This window comes from Terrapene carolina, unplaced genomic scaffold (assembly GCF_002925995.2).
Source record: "Terrapene carolina triunguis isolate 2854851 unplaced genomic scaffold, T_m_triunguis-2.0 Scaffold926, whole genome shotgun sequence".
NCBI lineage: Eukaryota > Metazoa > Chordata > Testudines > Emydidae > Terrapene > Terrapene triunguis.
In genome coordinates this window covers 8227596-8247328 of record NW_020665277.1, presented here as the reverse complement: position 1 = coordinate 8247328, position 19733 = coordinate 8227596, and the positions used below count along the sequence as shown (strand labels likewise).

The window sequence follows — 19733 nt, the reverse complement described above, 5'->3', positions numbered from 1 at the left end:
TAATGCTTGGGGAGGGGGAAGTGCAGATAGAGGTGAGTCTCTGCCCCCTCCCCACTTGGTGTCTGTCTCTGCCCTCCCCCAGCTGGCCCGCAGGTCTGTGAGCTTAGCTCCAGGAGAAGCTGACTAGCATGACCCAGGACATGGGGCTTGAGGACAAACTGCCTGACTTGGGTGGCAGGAGGCAGTTGGACCAGAAAGATAACGACAGCGGCAGCAGCTGGGCCAGCAGCATCTCGGAGCTGGCGCTGTCCTCCAGCGGCGAGGAGTTGCTGCAGCGCCGCAGCCAGCCCGCCAGCCGCAGGATCGAGGTGGAGAGCGAAGACGAAGCTTCTGAGCCAGAGATGGCCCTCAGCCTGTCCGCGGTGCCCCTCAAGCCTAAACGGGGCCGGCCCCCCAAGAACAAGTCTGTGGAGCAGCCAAGCCAGGGGAAGGTGCAGCCCCCAGCCGGCACCCCCAAGTCCCATGCCAGGAAGCCAGAGACCAAGGCGCCTGAGCCCTCCTCACCCAGGAGCAAGAAGATCTGTGAGAATGACTCTCCCCTGGAGAAGCGCAAGCGGGGCCGGCCTCCCAAGGCGCACCATGTCCCAATCGTCCCCAGTGCTGAGTCTCCCCGCAAGCCGGGCCGACCTCCCAAGGTACGGTTTTCCCCGGTCGCCCGCAGTGCTGAGTCACCCTGCAAGCAGGGCCGGCCTCCCAAGGCACAGGGTTCCCTGGTAGTGGTCACCCCCAGCGGTGCGTTGCCTCGCAAGCGGGGCCGGCCTCCCAAGGCACAGGGTTCCCTGGTAGTGGTCACCCCCAGCGTTGAGTCACCCCGCAAGCGAGGCCGGCCTCCCAAGGCACAGGGTTCCCCAGTTGCCCCCAGCGCCGAGTCACCCCGCAAGCGGGGCCGGCCTCCCAAGGCACAGGGTTCCCCAGTCGCCCCCAGCGCTGAGTCACCCCGCAAGCGGGGCCGGCCTCCCAAGGCACAGTGTTCCCCAGTCATCCCCAGTGCCGAGTTGCCCCGCAAGCGGGGCCGGCCTCCCAAGATTAAGTCTCTGGAGCAGCTGAGCCAGGGGGAGGCGCAGTTGCCATCCGGCACTCCTAAGTCCCACATCAGGAAGCTGGAGACGAAGGCCCCTGAATTGTTCTCACCCGGGAGCGAGACAGACGGCCATGAGAGCAACTCCCGCCTCGAGAAGCGCAAGCAGGGCCGACCTCCCAAGGTGCGCGGTGCCCTGGTCATCCCCCATACTGATTTGCCCCATGAGTGGCACCGGCCCTCTAAAAACAAGTCTCCAGAAATCAGCAAGGGGGATGTGCAGCCACCACCCGGTGTCCCCACGTCCCATGTCATGAAGCTGGAAACCAAGATGCCTGAACTCTCCTCACCAAGGAGCAGGACCTCAGAACTGCCAGGGGAGGGGGAAGCACAGCCTTCACCCAGCACCCCAAAGCCACATGCCCAGAAGCCAGGATCCAGTGCCCCTGAGCCAGCCTCGTCCAGGAGCAAGACAGTAAGCAGTGAGCAGCCTCTGGAGAAGCGCCGGCGGGGCCGGCCCCCCAAGGTGCCCTGGGCCCCGGCTGTCCCCACTGCTGAATCACCCTCCAAGCGCAAGCGGGGCCGGCCCTCCAAGAGCCCAGCTTTGCCCCACATGGAGGTGGCAGTTCTGTGCTCCGGGTCAGCCTCAGACCGTGACACCTCTGCTGAGAATGAGCCACCTCTGCCTGGCCGCAAGAGGAGGAGGCGGTGGAGGAAGGAGGAGCCTGTCCTGGCCGGCAGCGAGAGCTCGTTGGATAGTGAGGATGGGGTGGCCCCGCTCTGGCAGAAAGAAAAGCCAGACTTGGGCAGTGAGACCTCGGCCCTGCTCCCACCCCAGAACCCCGCCCCTGAAGCAGAGCCAGATGGCAACTCGTTGGGGGAAAGCGGTGCCTCTGAACACCCCCCAGCCCGCTCCACCCGTAGCACAGCAGCAGTTAGCAGTAGCAAAACGGGGCCCATCAGTGGCTCACTCAGAATGTAGAAAAGGAGAAGAAAGGAACAGGTCTAAAAAGAAAAGAGAGCAGCCTTTAAATCTTCAAATTCCCACACCACTGTCTGATGAGGACGGTTTAACTCAAAGGCTTCGGTGTTCATGGTCTGCTCCTTTCTCTCCTCACTCAACTCAGGGTGCTGAACTTGGTGCTGTTGCCTGTGCTTTGGAACGCTCCACTGGTTTCCTTGTACCCTTGCTTTTGCTTTCCAATTCTGCATGGCTATGTAATGCCCCCACCGAATTCCAGCCTTTCTAATAAACCTGCCCCTGATCTTGCCTCTCTCCTTTCCTACATCATCCTCTCCCGTTGTTCTAAAGGTTTCCTAGATTCCAAGGCCAGAAGAGACCATTATGATCAGATCCTAGTCTGACCTCCTGCCCTGGCCTTAGACTTTCCCCTCCCATCTCTTATAAATTGCTTGTCCTTCTGTATTCTACGCTCTCCTCCTACAATTTTTTCTTACATTTTTTTTGGTGCTTGCATTCTTCGTCATTTTATTTTTGTGTCCCCCACCTTGCCCTTCTCATTTCATTACTTGATTTGTTTAAAAGGTACTGTTCTTACCAGAGTCACTGGTAAATTCCTAAACCTTGAAGTGCAGCTTCCTTGTTGGGAATCAGACCCCAGTCTGCTGCAGGACGGGCAGTGATATTCACCATTATGCTAATGAAGAAAGCTGTATGGCTCCATTTCATTATGAAAATCTTATCGCTAATTCTTGCTAAACCAAGTGCTCAAGGGGTGACAAGGAAGTGATGGGCTCTTTCCATAAGATTGTGAGCATTTCTGTTTTAGCAATCAGTCTTGCAGAGACTGTACCTGATTTGTAGGCTCTGCAGAGGTAGATTGCCGTGTTGTCAGAAGCAATAAAACAGGTGCAGGCAAAAAAGGAATTATTATAGGACTTACTCTTAAAATCTTACAAACCAAATTAGAGAGCCATGGAGAGTTGCTTTCTTATGTAAAAAGGGAATGGGGCACTAATATGACTGGTGCCAGAGCAAATTTTGAAAATTTGATTTATTTGGTCCATGACGTTCCCTCAGGAGGATAGTAAGGGACTGATAAAACCAGGCAAAGATTGGAGAGAGTAGGTTTGTAGCCAGAGATAAGAAATGATGTGAAATAATACTGTGACGATTGCTTGATCTGTGTGCAAAATGATCTCAAAGTAATAAGAACAGTGCTCCCCTTAAAACTCATAAAAATTCAGGGCCATGGTCTACTTTGTAGATTCATTTTGTGGGACTGTTACCTGCAAGTTAAAAAGGAAATAAATATTTTTTGCTTCAGCAACGGCTTGTGTGTTGTAGTCCAGGTATTCTCCTATTGGGCCTTACTGGCAAAATTGAAATCAGATGGAGGAACTAATTTTACAGGAAAAAAATCTTACAAAATTGTCTTTTGGTGTTGGGGACAAAACAAAAGTTCCACATTCCATACTGTGCTCAGGACAGGTGAAAAGGATGAACAGAATAGTCAAACTGATGTTGAGAAAGTTTCTCTCTAAAGGGAAGACACCAGGACAGTCTCATTCCATTACTTCACTCACATGGCAACCGGGCTGCTTTGCTAGTGCAAGAAATTGCATTTTGTTTGAGGTAATGACGCATGGAGAAATGAGACTTTCAAAACATCTATGAAAAACTAATGATGCACGGGATTGAGGGAATAAAAATGGATGATTCGTGCAAAAATTTCAAAGACTACCTTAAACAAGCACGTGTACATAGCTAACGAATTGGGAATATCAAAGTGAAAAGCAAAAGTGTATTTTGACAAAGAGATAAAGGAAACTGACTGGAAAGTGGGAGACCAGGTCATGCTTCTGTTATGCTTATTGGAGCATAATTTGTATAATAGATGGCTTTCTCCCCATTGAACTGTGTGTAAATTAAACTCATCTATGTGTAATCGGGTTACTGGAAATAAGAGAAATGTGTACAAAGTTTAGCATGCTACCCAACTTCAGCTGTTTTAGAGGTGCGTCACCCAGACCAAAGACACCGAGATATATCAGTGCACAGTGAAGAAACCCCCAGGCATCGGAAGGGAAAAGATAAACCTACAGGTGACAGATGAGCCAGTTACACTTCCACCTACTATGTAAGAACAACTGAGTATGCAATTGGCTATAGAGATGTTACATGCCCGAAGGTTGGACCCGTGCTTGCTTACTGGTCTAACTGCTATTTCAGTCCCTGGTGCTTTGCTTAATAATGTGCAGTTTATGCATATATCTGTTGTTTTAAATCTTTCTCAATGGAATATTGCTGAATTTGTCCACTGTGTAAAAACAAATGTATTGTTGCTATACGCATCTTTGTTATTAGACTCAATAGCATTTTATCAGGGACAAGTGCAAAATCTGGGAGCTGCTCAAGAAACTATTACATAGTCTGGTATCTTTCAAAATAGGCAACTCTGAAGTTTTGATAGAATTGTTGATTCCATTTTAGGATTAGTTGGATCAGGGATGTCTTTTTCGAACAGGCGAGATTTAGAAAATATAAAAAGACACGTTAACTATTTCAAGTACCAGGCAGTGGAAACAGTTTCTAAACCTATAATACGGCATTAATGGCCTAACTACTGAGGAAAGGTAGAGTGTGTGTGTGTGTGTGTGTGTGTGTGTGTGTGTATGTGTATAATAAGCATGACATTGCTAAACTGTTCAGCTGGACACCAAAATTAATGAATTAATTATAAATAATAGGAAAGAAAAGGAACATGGCATAGGTAAGGAGATTATTTGCACAATTTACGGAAGTTATGTGTTAACTGCCATAACCAGTTTGTCAAGTGATGTTGAAATGGATAAATTTCCTGATTTTTATCAATGACAAACAATTAGCTAAATGGTCTTTCCCTCAGTGTATCTCAAAGGCTCTTGTAAACCGGCAATGTCTCAAATCCTGCAAACAGATTCCCTTGAGCACAATTTTTTAATTTGGAGTCAGTGACACCTCATCATAACAGAGGTACTTGTTGATCTAAACAGTCTTGGCTTCCATTGTCCGAATCTTAGTGCTGTCATGTTTAATAAATTGGCATTTGTCCAGTCACTTGATTACCTAGAAGAAGACATCTACATCTACGACGAGTGTCTGGATGTACCACAGCTACTGGTATTTCATTCAGCAGTACAAACCTGGAGCCCACCACATGTAGCCTGCTGCCTTTGACATCATAACTCATGTCCGTGGCCATGCCAGCCTGACACGGCTCAACGAGACAGGTGAACAAGATGCTACAGCTTCTTGTCCTGCAAAGCTCATCCAGTGGTGACGACCAGCAGTCAGGGTGACCTAGGCTCTGGAGAGATGGTATTGCATAGTAACCAGTTTAAAAAAAAATGTATAGAGACTTCGCTTGTGATATCGCCACACCAACTTTGTTTGACCCACAGTGTTGCAAGTCAAACCATAATGTGTAGGTGGGAACAGGCATCAGTGAATCCATTATCCACAGTGAACCCCATCACCAGGATGAAGTTAAAAAATACCAGTTGTTTAACCTACACATTGATCCACTAACCTCAAATGTAAAAACATCATTGGACTGAAGAGAGATGCATCTTACTCAGATTAGCGATGTCATGCACAAAGCAGAAAAGACTCTACATAATCACAGGCATGATAGTGACTTAAAAATACTTATGTCTAATGCTTGGATAGAGATTACTCTTAAGGCTTTAATTGTATTGATTTTGTGTGTGTCAGTTTTGTTTTGTCATGTGTTTTGCTAAAACAGCCTAAACTTAATTTAAATGCTTTCACATCAGTTACATGTTTTTTTCCCCAGGGTGTCACCCTGTTGCTATGATCTGGGGGGGGGGGGGGAGGCTATTAGCCAGTATCATATGTTTCTGACGGTTTTGTATTTTCTGCACTTACGCTAAGTTCTGTAACTATGAAGCAGACTCCTAGCATGCTTTGTGTTCATGCCAAGCTTACAGTTGTTGACTTGTGATCCCTGAGCTGATTTCAAAAGGTCCATATTTAAAAAGAAACTGTTATCTCTTTGCTAGGAATGGCTTGCTTACGGTCTCAGATAACCTGGTGGGTTGTTTGGAAAATTAGTTAAAAGCTGGTCAGACCAACTCCATACACCAGGATGACAGGATAGTGGAATCATGTCTACTTATGGTGTTTCTCCACTTACTGTTTCTTCCATCTTCACCTGTGATGCTTCCGGTGGTCTCCAGGAGGTTGTGAGCATGTGCAAGGCAGGGAACCATTTTGCTGTTTCCTTTTCAGTTGAGTATTAATTAGTCTTCAAATCTGTGTGAGACCCACCAATGTCAGTTGGTGTGATAAATTTTACATAGCTGTGTGAGTACCGTGATCAGTGACTTGTGCACTCTAAATTAATCAAAGACTATGGAGTGAGCTTTATATAACTTCTGGTATTTGTAAGTGTAGGAACTGTCAAACGAGATGCATGTTCTGTTAAGGTTTGCCAAATAACAGTGTACAAAATACAGGGTATAAAGTGACAGGAGTGATTGGTGCAGGTGTCTTGGGTGATGATGTCGGTAAACCTTGAAAAACAGGTGGGGAAAGTAGATAAGAATAGGGAAATTAGGTCTTTGATGCGTCCGTGAGATGTGGGGGGTTTTCTGCCTGTTGAAAACGCAGGATATAAATATGTCAGCTAAGCTCATGATTTTGGAACGGATTGAAAACTGCTGTGAGCCTGTATCCCCAGCTGGTACAGTGCTAACCTTTGCTTTTCTGTATTGTGCTAATCTATCTTTGCTTAATAAACTGACCGAGCATGGTTAGCTGATGCGCCATTGATCAGTAATTTAAATTGACTCCTCAGTGTTTTGTATAAGGGAACACAGCATTTCCTCCCTCCGCAGCAGGACTGGGGGCAGCAGCCATTCTCTGGGAGGGGGCAGGGAGTGTGTGGTTGGGGAGCTGGGAGATCAGGGGCTGGGGGGGGGAGGTGTTCCGATGGAGCTGTCTTTCCCACTGAAGCATGTTCAGAACGTGTACAGAGGGCTGATGTAAACTCTCTTCAGAATAATGCTATGAATAAAATGTTTTTAAAAAATATAGAGGAAAAACTACCAGCATATCCTCTGCAGTGAGTTGTGTGCCTCTGTTCTCCTATTCCTTCAAGGCAATGCCCATCTCCTCTGACCTCCTTCTTCTGCACCATGGGGTGCTCGCCTGCTGGGGTCATCTGGGCATCTCTCACCTCAGCAGTTCCCTCCAATTGCCACATCCTCAGGCTGGCAGCTCGGTCCCCCCTGTTCTCTGCCTGTGTCTCACAACAGGGCTGAAATGATTTGATCTAACAGAAGTCATTGGGCTCAACACAGCAAGAAGTGGGTGGACTTGTAAGAAATACAGGGTATAAAATAAACCTTGGTTTAGCAACTGCTTATCTGATTACCTGTCTCACCTTTCTTAGGGTTCTTCTCATGTTGATTGCTTAACTAAAGAAAAGGTCATGAGAGTTTAATTGGCTTAAATATCCTTAGCAATAACTGAGTTTAGGACATAAGATGACAAGAATAGTGTTGGACTATGATGTGGCTCCATAAACTAGCACAGTCAATATAACCATGTAGGTTTTCAGAATGAAATCACACAACCACCATCGAAAACGCGTTTACTCAAGTCACTCAAAACTGGGTCTCACTTATGTCTGTTTGTGTCAGCAACTTTGGTGCTGCTATCACACCAGAGGAAAAACAATCCAAAGCTAGAGTAGAAGACAATCTGCCAATTACTTACATGCCAGTTGACCCATGGAGGCATAGTAATCAACCCTTGTTACCTGTTTCCCAAGGAGTGAGATTAGCCCCAGGCTCTATCGCTCCGAAGTAGCCAAGATGAATTCCTACATTCTAATGAGTCGTGTAGACTGAGTGCAGATCAAGACGCTTGCCCGTTTGGTCTCATTTGATATCTGTATGTGCCTAGGACTTGACTGGCAGCTGTGCCACATTGACAATATCCCATAATGTCCTGAACGAATCATATGGAACTAAGAGAAACTTTATGCCTTTGGGGTACATGGCATTAAAAAGGCAGCGGTCTCTGTGTTATTGCAGCACTGTATGTACGTTCTCTAGTAGGGAGTGGGGTGCTAACTAACTTCCTGCATTATCAGTCTTTGAAGCCCCCTCCCCGGGGAGATACGCATAGACTAGTTCCAACTGGATTCTCCAGAGCCCCACAGACAACAGCTAAGGTGGAGTTGGGCCTTTCTTCCTGATCCAGCAAACGGACTGGACCCTTGCTCCACGGAGGGCCCCAATCCTCAGGGGAAGATTGGAAGGACTTGGCCTACAAGGCTTCTCAAGTCTGTGTGCTTGTTGTGCCTGAAGCTCTGCTGAACTTATGATCACAAGGAAGCCCCCGGGAGCGAGGGTTGAAAGAGGGGTCTTGCCACAGCCCATGTGAGAGTTGGGTTGAACCCTGGTAAGCTTATTAGTACGTGTGCCAGTTCTTTCGTTGGTTTTAATAGTTCTGTCATGCTTTGTACCTTAAGAATAAAGTCGGCTTGGTATGGTAACTTGTATTGCTGGCAATCGCTCTGTTAGTCTCTGAAGAGGAAGCAAGCAGGTCTGTTTGGGCAGCCTGTCAGTGCTGGGAGCGAAGGCAAGGAACTGTCCATCCTGGAAATACCCTGGTCAGAAGGGAGAGAGACCCAGGTCTCCATTCAGTAAAGGCAACAGCTGTGGTGCTGGAAGCCTGAAGGTTGGGTGCCCTCGCTGAACCACTGAGGGGAGCCACAGCTACACTCGCCCTGAACTGGGACACCAGTATGGAACATTAACTATGGTAGACGTGCATACAGTGTTCTACCATCTTAGTTAACAGCAGTAATTTGTTCAATGTCAAAGCTACTGTACAACAATCTTGAGTGGAATTTGCTACAAAACAAGAACATGTTCTGTGACACTCTTTAAAGCTCATACACAAGCATGTACACTTCCTTACTAATTAGGAACCCAGTTTCAGGAAGTGGTCAGTTGGTTGACTTGGGTCATCACCCAAGAGAGAGTCTGTGTGTTACTTACCAGATCTTTGCTCACTTGTCAGCTTTCAGCACTGTTACTATTCACAGTAAGAGCTGATGTTGCAAACACAGGTGGAGCAAAGGACGCACACGACCACAGTCTTTTCCCAGTGAATTAGCAGGCACCCTGAATTGCTGGAGAATGGAGACAGTTAAAAGTGCCTATCTGAGACAGGTACTTCATGTCACCAGGAGGACTCAGGGATCAGCTCAGGATCTCAGTCTTCTCCCTTCCAGGTGGTTGTGTGCTGAAGGAGACAGCAGGGATTCCTTTTCTTGGAAGTGCTGGTGTGGATGGTGAAGATTTGAAATGTCATCCTTTCTCCCTATCCAATTAGGGAATGAAACATCAGCTTTTGAGGTTTTGCAGCTGGGACTGGAACTTTCTAGTCTTTTTGTGCTGCACATCTTATCACACCAGCTTGTGTAAAACAAGTTAGGCCATGACTGTTGGTTGGTACAATCATCTTGGGACATACCTTGAGCATTGGCTTGTTTGCATCGGTTAGCAATTTACCTCCACAAGTTGCTTTCCATGGGCCCTTTGCAGCCCTTGGACTATTTTTGCAGTTCTGGTTGCTCAAGTTGCAGTTCCTCCATTAATCCCGCTAACGGATGAAATGTTCAATTTAAAGTTTATAATTTATACAGAGACTCTCCATCTGCTCTGATGCTCCTTACACTTGTTTTAATAGTCCCTTCAAGGCAAAGTCCCTTCAAGATCTGTTGTTCTCTAGTAGGCTGGAACACCTCTATAAATCTTTCCTTTCTGGTATCCTTGTTTTAACAACAAGGGTGAGCCATTGGTCTATATGGCTGAGCTGAGTCTGTGCATTATCAGTTGAATTAGGTAGAAGTCTGGGGAAGGTACTCTGTCACAGCTAAATACTAGGTGGAACAGATTGTTTAGTATTTTGGCTTTATGTTAAAGATGAAGAGGTCTAGTGAAATAAAAATTACGTATCAATGTTTAAAAGATCTCTCCCCACCTTTAAAAAATCGTATTAGCTTATTTTTGAAGTTTTGCCTAAATGAATTGCCCAGACTAGAAAAAAACCCAACCACCCAAAAACCTTCTCTAAAGACAGTTGACAAAGATGGGACATAGGTATCTTATTAAGTACTTGAGTAACGGTCTCAAGTTGCAGTGGGGGAGGTTTAGGTTGGATATTAGGAAAAACTTTTTCACTAGGAGGGTGGTGAAGCACTGGAATGGGTTACCTAGGGAGGTGGTGGAATCTCCTTCCTTAGAGGGTTTTAAGGCTCGGCTTGATAAAGCCCTGGCTGGAATGATTTAGTTGGTGATTGGTCCTGCTTTGAGTAGGGGGTTGGACTAGATGACCTCCTGAGGTCCCTTCCAACCCTGATATTCTATGATTCTACTAGGCTTGTCAATTGTAAAGAAAGACTTAAATTCCAAGCATGCTATAAATCTGCTCAGTTCAGGGATGTTACAATAAAAAAGTAAAATGTTAAAAGGCAAAACCCATGGCTTTGTGCCTGCATTCGGGTCAGAGATAAGGCTGCAGCCTCTGACGTTGTCCCATGCCCTCTCCTCCCTTTCTGAATTTGTTTTTGTCTGAAACGGCAACCTTCTCCACATTCGCCTCTTAAACATCTGTTGAGTTTAATCAAATATAGTTGTACTGTTCAGTGGACTATCAGACTAGTAAATAAATACCATTAACAAAAGCATAGGAGGGAGCACACAATGGGCAATATTTTGTAGCAGTATCTGCAAAGCAACAATTACATTCTTTGTTTTTATCATCACAATCAAGGGCCCTGAAAGAATGATTTTTGTCCGTTCTTACCAATATAAATATATAACACTTTACATTTTGCTTTTACGCAAGCTGTAACTCTAGATATGTGACAGCATTAAATAATACAAGTCAGTAGATGAGAGAGCTGAGAAATTATTGAAAACAGGTGTTATGATGACAAAAGCCCTAATGCAGAGAGACGGGGGAGGGGAGGAGTTAAAAGGCACCACTGAAGTGGAAGTGAGTATGAGAACAAATCATGCCAAATCAACCTAATTTCCTTCTTTGACAGGGCTACTGGCCTAGCGGTTAGGGTAGAAGCAATAGATACGATGTATCGATTTTAATAAGGCTTTTGACACATAACATTCTCATAGGCAAACTAGAGTAATGTGGTCTAGATGAATTTGCTATAAGGTGGGTGCAAAACTGGTTGGAAGAGTAGTTATCAATGATTCACTGTCAAAGTGGGAGGGTGTACCTAGTGGAGTGCCCCAGGGGTCAGTCCTGGGTCTAGTACTATTCAGTATTTTTATTAATAACTTAGATAATGGAGTGGAGAGTATGCTTATAAAATTTGTTGCTGACACCAAGCTGGGAGGGGTTGCAAGCACTTTGGAGGACAGGATTAGAATTCAGAATAACCGTGACAAATTAAGGAATTGGTCTGAATTCGACAAGATGAAATTCAATAAAGACAAGTGCAAAATATTACACTTAGAGAGGAAAAATCAAAGGCACAAATACAAAACAGGGAATAACTAGCTAGATGATAGTACTGCAAAAAAGGATCTGGGGGTATAGTGGATCACAAATTCAATATGAGTCAACAATGTGATGCAGTTGTGAAAAAGGCTAATATCGTTATGTGGTGTATTTACAGGGGCGTTGTATGTAAGACACGGGAGGTAATTGTCCCGCTCTACTCAGCACTGGTGAGGTTTCAGCTGGAGCACCGTGTCCAGCTCTGGACACCCCATTTTAGGAAAGAGGTGGAGAAATTGGAGAGAGTCCAGAGCACAGCAACAAAAATGATAAGGTTTAGCAAACCTGACCTATGAGGAAGGGCTAAAAAAATGGGTGTTTTTAGTCTTGAGACAAAAAGACTCAGGGGGGACCTGATAACAGTCTTCAAAGATTTTAAGGGCTGTTACAAAGGGGACAGTGATCAATTATTCGCCATGTGCACCAATGGTAGGGGTTGAGTGGCTGAGGGCTACTTTGTGATGGCCTATGCCCTACTGCCCATAGACCTACCACACGCCTGGGAGGACGTGGGGCCACATGTCTCTTCTTCTTGACAAACTCTAACTTACTAATATGTATGAGAAAAATAATGCAGAACTAAGTGTGCAAATGTCTTTGCCCTTTCAACAATGATCCCTGACCTACTATGCCCCAAACAGAAATTCCTCTTTGAGGGAGGCCAATGACTTTCTGAGGCGTGATCTACACTACGATTTTAGGTTGAATTTAGCAGCGTTACCTCGATTTAAGCCTGGACCCGTCCACATGACGAAGTCCTTTTTTTTTCTACTTAAAGGGCTCTTTAAATCGATTTTACTCCACCTCCGACAAGGGGATTAGCGCTGAAATCGGCCTTGCCGGGTCGAATTTGGGGTAGTGTGGACGCAATGTGACGGTATTGGCCTCCGGGAGCTACCCCAGAGTGCTCCATTGTGATCGCTGTGGACAGCGCTCTCAACTCGGATGCACTGGCCAGGTAGACAGGAAAAGGCCCGCAAACTTTTGAATCTCATTTCCTGTTTGGCCAGCTTGGCAAGGTGCAGGTGAGTGCAGATCTCATCAACAGAGGTGACCATGATGGAGTCCCAGGATCGCAAAAGAGCTCCAGCATGGACCGAACGGGAGGTACGGGATCTGCTCACCCTATAGGGAGACGAATCCGTGCTAGCTGAACTCTGTTCCAGTAAACGAAATGCCAAAACATTAGAAAAAGTCTTAAAGGCCATGAAGGACAGAGGCCATAACAGGGACGCACAGCAGTGCTGCGTGAAAATTAAGGAGCTAAGGCAAGCCTACCACAAAACCAGAGAGGCAAACGGAAGGTCTGGGGCAGAGCCGCAAACATGCCGCTTCTACGCAGGGCTGCCCAGAGGATTCAGGGGGCCTGGGGCAAAGGAATTTTGGGGGGCCCTTCCATAAAAAAAAAGTTGCAATACTATAGAATACTATATTCTCATGGGGGGCCCCTGTGGGGCCTGGGGCAAATTGCCCCACTTGCCCCCCCCTCTGGGCGGCCCTGCTTCTACACTGAGCTGCATGCCATGCTAGGGGGTGCAGCCACCACTACCCCAACCCTGTGCTTTGACTCCGTCAATGGAGAATCACGCAACACAGAAGCGGGTTTGGGGGATGAGGAAGATAGCTCACAGCAAGGAAGCGGAGAAACCAGTTTCCCCAACAGCCAAGATACATTTTTCACCCTGGACCTGGAGCCAGTAACCCCCGAACCCACCCAAGGCGTGCTCCCGGACCCTGAGGGCCGACAAGGGACCTCTAGTGAGTGTACCTTTGTAAATATTACACATGGTTTAAAAGCAAGCGTGTTTAATGATTAATTTGCCCTGGCATTCGCGGCCAGTACAGCTACTGGAAAAGTCTGTTAACGTGTATGGGGATGGAGCGGACATCTCCATAAAGCTCTCCTAGATGTACTCCCAAAGCCTTTGCAAAAGGTTTCTGGGGAGAGCTGCCTTATTCCATCTGCCATGGTAGGACACTTTACCACACCAGGCCAGTAGCACGTAGTCTGGAATCATTGCATAACAAAGCATGGCAGCGTATGGTCCCGGTGTTTGCTGGCATTCAAACAACATCCGTTCCTTATCTCTCTGTGTTATCCTCAGGAGACTGATATCATTCATGGTCACCTGGTTGAAATAGGGTGCTTTTATTAAGGGGACATTCAGAGGTGCCCGTTCCTGCTCGGCTGTTTGGCTGTGGCTGAACAGAAATGTTCCCCGCTGTTAGCCATGCGTTGGGGGGGTGGGGTGAAGTGATCATCCCAGTGAATGGCGTGTGTGTGTGTGGGGGGGTATTTGTTTTTGTGCTGCACGCTAACCCGCAAACCGCAGCCCCTCCTTTTAAATTGCCAACCCATTTTAATGGCCAACCCAATGGCCGCATGGTATGGGAAATGAGGGCGCTGCTGTTTGACACCATTCCCACATGTTATGATGGTTAAAGAAATCAAAAGACGGCTGCCTGCAAGCCGAATTCTGTTGCCTGGCACTGCATGAGTGATCTCTCACACCAAACCGGCAGGCCCTCAATATAAGAGGCAAAATGCGACCTTGTAACGAAAGCACATGTGCTGTGTAATGTGAACAGCAAAATTTAACGTGAAAGAGTGTACCCATTGTTCTCTAAAATGTGTCTTTTTTAACCACCTCTCCCTTGTCCTCCACCAGCTGCAAATGTTTCTCCTTCGCAGAGGCTAGCAAAGATTAGAAGGAGAAAACGGCAGACTCCGGATGATATGTTCACGAAGCTCCAGATGTCCTCCCACGCTGAAAGAGCACAGCAGAATGCGTGGAGGCAGTCAATGTCAGAGTGCAGGAAAGCACAATATGAACGCTAGGAGAGGTGGCAGGCTGAATGGCGGGCTGAAGAGAGTAAGTGGCAGGCTGAAGAGGATAGATGGCGTCAGATTGCTGACAGAAGGCAAGAGTCGATGCTCCGGCTGCTGGAGCATCAAACTGATATGCTCCGGCGTATGGTTGAGCTGCAGGAAAGGCAACAGGAGCACAGACTGCCGCTACAGCCCCTGTGTAACCAACAGCCCTCCTCCCCAAGTTCCGCAGCCTCCTCACCCAGATGCCCAAGAACGCGGTGGCGGGGGGGGGAGGGGCCTCTGGCCACCGGCCACCGGCCACCCAGCCACTCCACCCCAGAGGATTGCCCAAGCAACAGAAGGCTGGCCTTCAATAAGTTTTAAAGTGCAGTGTGTCCTTGTCCTTCCCTCCTCCCCCACCCCACCCGGCGCTTCCCTCCTCCCTCACCCCTCCCAGGCTACCTTGGCAGTTATCCTCCTATTTGTGTGATGAATTAATAAAGAATGCATGAATGTGAAGTAACAATGACTTTATTGCCTTTGCAAGCGGTGATCGAAGGGGGGAGGGGTGGGTGGCTAGCTTACAGGGAAGTAGAGTGAACCAAGGGGGAGGGGAGTCATCAAGGAGAAACAAACAGAACTTTCACACCGTAGCCTGGCCAGTCATGAAACTGGTTTTCAAAGCTTCTCTGATGCGCACCGCGCCCTGCTGTGCTCTTTTAACTGCCCTGGTGTCTGGCTGCATGTAATCAGCGGCCAGGTGATTTGCCTCAACCTCCCACCCCGCCATAAATATCTCCCCCTTACTCTCACAGATATTGTGGGTGCACAGCAAGCAGTAATAACAATGGGAATATTGGTTTCGATGAGGTCTATCCGAGTCAGTAAACTGCACCAGCGCGCTTTTAAATGTCCAAATGCACATTCCACCACCATTCTGCACTTGCTCAGCCTGTAGTTGAACAGCTCCTGACTACTGTCCAGGCTGCCTGCGTATGGCTTCATGAGCCATGGCATTCAGGGGTAGGCTGGGTCCCCAAGGATCACGATAGGCATTTCAACATCCCCAACATTTTTTTTCTGGTCTGGGAAGAAAGTCCCTTCCTGCAGCTTTTGAAACAGACCAGAGTTCCTGAAGATACGAGCGTCATGTACCTTTCCCGGTCATCCCACGTTGATGTTGGTGAAATGTCCCTTGTGATCCACCAGTGCTTGCAGCAGCATTGAAATGTACCCCTTTCGGTTTATGTACTGGCTGCCTTGGTGCTCTGGTGCCAAGATAGGGATATGCGTTCCGTCTATTGCCCCACCACAGTTGGGGAATCCCATTGCAGCAAAGCCATCCACTATGACCTGCACGTTTCCCAGAGTCACTACCCTTGATATCAGCAGCTCTTTGATTGCGTTGGCTACTTGGATCACAGCAGCCCCCACGGTAGATTTGCTCACTCTAAATTGATGCCCGACTGACTGGTAGCTGTCTGGTGTTGCAAGCTTCCACAGGGCTATCGCCACTCACTTCTCAACTGTGAGGGCTGCTCTCATCTTGGTATTCTGGCACTTCAGGGCAGGTGAAAGCAAGTCACAAAGTTCCATGAAAGTGCCCTTACGCATGCGAAAGTTTTGCAGCCACTGGGAATTGTCCCACACCTGCAACACGATGCGGTCCCACCAGTCTGTGCTTGTTTCCCGGGCCCAGGATCGGCGTTCCACGGCATGAACCTGCCCTGTTAACACCATGATGTGCACATTGACAGGGCCCATACTTTGTGAGAAGTCTATGTCCATGTCTATTTCCTCATCACTCCCGTCACCGCGCTGCCGTCGCCTCCTCGCCTGGTTTTGCTTTGGCAGGTTCTGGTTCTGCATATACTCCAGGATAATGCGCGTGTTGCTTATAGTGCTCATAATTGCCGTGGTGATCTGAGCGGGCTCCATGATCCCAGTGCTATGGCGTCTGGGCTGAAAAAAGGCATGAAACGATTGTCTGCCGTTGCTTTCACAGAGGGAGGGAGGGAGTGGGGGCCTGACGACATGTACCCAGAATCACCCGCGACACTGTTTTTGCCCCATCAGGCATTGGGATCTCAACCCAGAATTCCAATGGGCGGCGGAGACTGCGGGAACTGTGGGATAGCTACCCACAGCTACCCACAGTGCAACGCTCCGGAAGTCAATGCTAGCCTTGGTACTGTGGACGCAGTCTGCCGACTTAATGCACTTAGAGCATTTTGTGTGGGGACACACACAATCAACTGTATAAAAACGATTTCTAAAAAATGGACTTCTATAAATTCGACCTAATTTCGTAGTGTAGACATGAGAGAGAAGCAATTTGGGGACTGCCCAGGTTCTGTTGTAGATGCCCCTGGCCATGACCATGGTGATGACCCCACTATAACAGGCTTTTAAAAAGAATTGGATAAGGTCATGGAGGACAGGTCCACCAATGGCTATTAGCCAAGATGGTCAGAGATGGAACCTCATGCTCAAGGTTATCCTAAACCTCTGACTAGCAGAAGCCAGGAGTGGAAGACGGGGTGGATCTCTCCATATTTGCCCTGTACTGTGCACACTCTTAAGCTCTGGCATGGGCTACTGTCAGAGACAGGATTCTGAGCAAGACGGACCATGGTCTGTGACCCAGCATGGCAGCTCTTACGTTTTTTATGATGTGAACTGTAAAATCAAAGATACTTGTGTTAAATTTGTGCAGGGAGAGTGTTTTAAATATTACCACGTTGGGATGCACGCTGCAGTGCCTCTGTTTAACACAGAATCGCTCCGCTCAAAGACCAGAGCGGGTGGACAAAGGGCCAGAGGCAGACGACCCAGCTAGAGTGCTAGAGCAAAGAATCAGAACGGCACGTGGAATGTTGAACGGCTTTGTTCGGCTGTATTTCGCTAAAGTCATACCAAATATCCGTATAGCTTCTTACAAGCTCTTAAACATCATTCGTGGCAACTCAATTCCGCAGGTAATTGTATCCCTCCAAACTTTAACCATCAGTGACTACACGTTTAAAACTTACTCTACGCAGGCCTTTGAATTGTGTTAGCGCGCCCTCTGCATAGAGCAGCATTTGGCATCCCATAATGGCCACATTTACTACCATCTAACAGTACCACAAACATTCTCACACACATAGATGTGGTACTATGTATATGGGCAAAATGGAGCACAAGCAGATCTTATTGTTCTTGTATGGCACAGCCAGGTAGCTTGACACTGCCCCCTGCCCTTATATGGCACTGCTGGGAACATGACACTTGGAGGTGCCATATAAGGGCATGGGGAAGTGACACACCCCCAGCTGTGCCATATGAGGGCATGGGGTTGTAGCACGCCAGCCCCGGGGCATGCCACAGGAATGAGTGAAGACCGGTTTCCCGGCTGGCTCGGGCAGTCCCAGGGTGGATAGTCCCCAGCACAGGGCCCCAAGTGCTTCCTGATTCAGCCCCTCCTGGAGAGGGAACGGTGGCTCGTGACGCATTTGCTTGGCCTTGGGGCTGCTGGACAGACACATGCTGAGAGACAGAGGGACACACTCAGAGACTCACCTGTCCTGCTGCTGCTGTCTGGGGGGCAGGGGCAGGGCTGCCAGGCATGGAGAGAGCAAAACTCCCAAGCTAACCGAAGGAGGCAGCCATAGCTGATCAGACGGCTCCCCTGCCCCAGAAACTAGCTCTTAGCCCACCCACCAGCCCTCCCCCTGTCACACGCCCCAGAGGCAGGGGGATGTCAAGGTTCAAGCCACTAGCCCAGCCTGACTATCCACCCAGGGACCTGGCAGGGACTCGGCCAGAGGGGCAAGGTGGGTGGGGGCGTTTGACGAGGCAGCCGGCCAGCTTTGAGTCAGCATCAATGAGCTCATGCTGAGAGGCTGGGCCCAGCCCTAAAGAGGCACTGCCAGACCTGGACCGGGAACTCACAGGTGTGCGGACAAACAGGTAGAGGGAGACGGGTGCAGCTGGGATCCCAGGCCAGGACCCTGCCACCAGGTGAGACAATTCTCCCATGGGGGGGAGGGGCTCCTCCTCCCACCCCACCCCTTCCTCCTCCGCACAGCCCCCTCCCCAAGAGTCTGTCTCCCCAGCAGAGATGGAGACGACTCCCCATCAGGGCCCAGCCAGCCTGTTCCCCCCCATCCCTAGTCTACTCCCTGCCTTTCCCTAGGGCAGACCAGACTCACAGCTGCCCTGGTGCTATGGGATAGTTACTCCCCTTAGCACCCTGCTCTTGGCTAGAGGCACCCCCCCTCCCTCCCGGGTTGTGGCTGATGATTTTCCAGCCAGGGCTGTTAGGTGTGGCCTGAGAGTTGCTGTCAGGACCCAGCAGGCTTTGGAGAGACAGGCAACGTGATTGCGAAGCCCAGGGGCTGGTGTTTGCTCTGCGCTGGGAGCCACCTTTAAAACGCCTTTGAAAAGAGCTGACAGAAAGAGCGAAGGAACGATTCTGAACCAGAGACTGGGGGGGACTGGCTGGCTCAGCTGGGGGGGGGGGGGGGGGGGGGGTCTTTCCCCTCTCGGGGGCACTGGGCGATGGGGCATTTGCTGGCTGAGGCCGCAGCTGTCCCTGGAAGCTCAGGAATGTGCTGTGCCCTGGCATTCGGTGCCACCCTCCCGTCCCTGGGCAGCCTGGGAATCCCCCGCAGGCGTGACTCAGGGCGATGGAATCCCAGGCACAGACACAGCCCAGAAGGGGAAGCCCGCGAAGAATGAGGGGACCCGGCTCAGAGGCGACCCAGCCTTAAGGGAGCTGGTGCTGCGGGTGGGGGGGCTTCTCCCTAATAACAACACCCTATCCCTGACCCCGGCACCTCGATTCCCCTCCCCGAGAGGGAGCATGGCCATGCCTGGAGCGGGGCAGGGCAGGGCAGGGCTGTGGCATGTGACTATCGGTGTTTCTGTCCCGTAGGTGTCCCCGCGGCCCCTTGCTGGGGGAGCCCTCGGTGACCCATGGGGGAGGAGATGGCACTCGGCGTGGGGAACGGCTGCGCTGGGAAACCCACAGGGGATGAAGCAGAGACTGTGGTGATGATCCAGGAGGGGCCCTCGCAGCCTGAGCCGCCTGCCTGGACCCCACGTCCCCGTGCCCTCCGCAACCTGGCCATAGGCAGCATCGTCTGCGGCTGCTCCTGCCTGGGGGTGCTGGCCCTAATCTATGCTGTCAAGGTGAGGGGGGCTGGGATACAGCCGGGTGGATGGGGACATGTCTCAGTACTGGAGGGTTCTTGGGGCTGGGATGTAATAGGGCGACGGGGGGCTGGGGCCATGTCTTGGTGCTGGATGTTCCCAAGAGCTGGGATATAGCGGGGGGCAGGGGGCCACGTCTC

General features: G+C 49.2%; 2 protein-coding genes across 2 annotated transcripts in view; both read left to right on the top strand.

Moving 5' to 3' along the window:
• The first annotated feature begins 86 nt into the window (after positions 1-86).
• LOC112113188 (nascent polypeptide-associated complex subunit alpha, muscle-specific form-like) lies at positions 87-5847 on the top strand. The gene has a single exon (XM_026661054.2). It carries the CDS (start codon positions 129-131, stop codon positions 1998-2000), a length of 1872 nt encoding a protein of 623 aa, XP_026516839.1. The 5' UTR covers positions 87-128; the 3' UTR covers positions 2001-5847.
• Positions 5848-19356: 13509 nt separating this feature from the next.
• Positions 19357-19733, top strand: part of TMEM265 (transmembrane protein 265) — a 637-nt gene continuing 260 nt past the window's right edge. The window contains exon 1 of the mRNA XM_026661091.1: positions 19357-19572. Within this exon, the coding sequence (XP_026516876.1) occupies positions 19357-19572 (216 nt within the window). The remainder of the gene's footprint in view (positions 19573-19733) is intronic.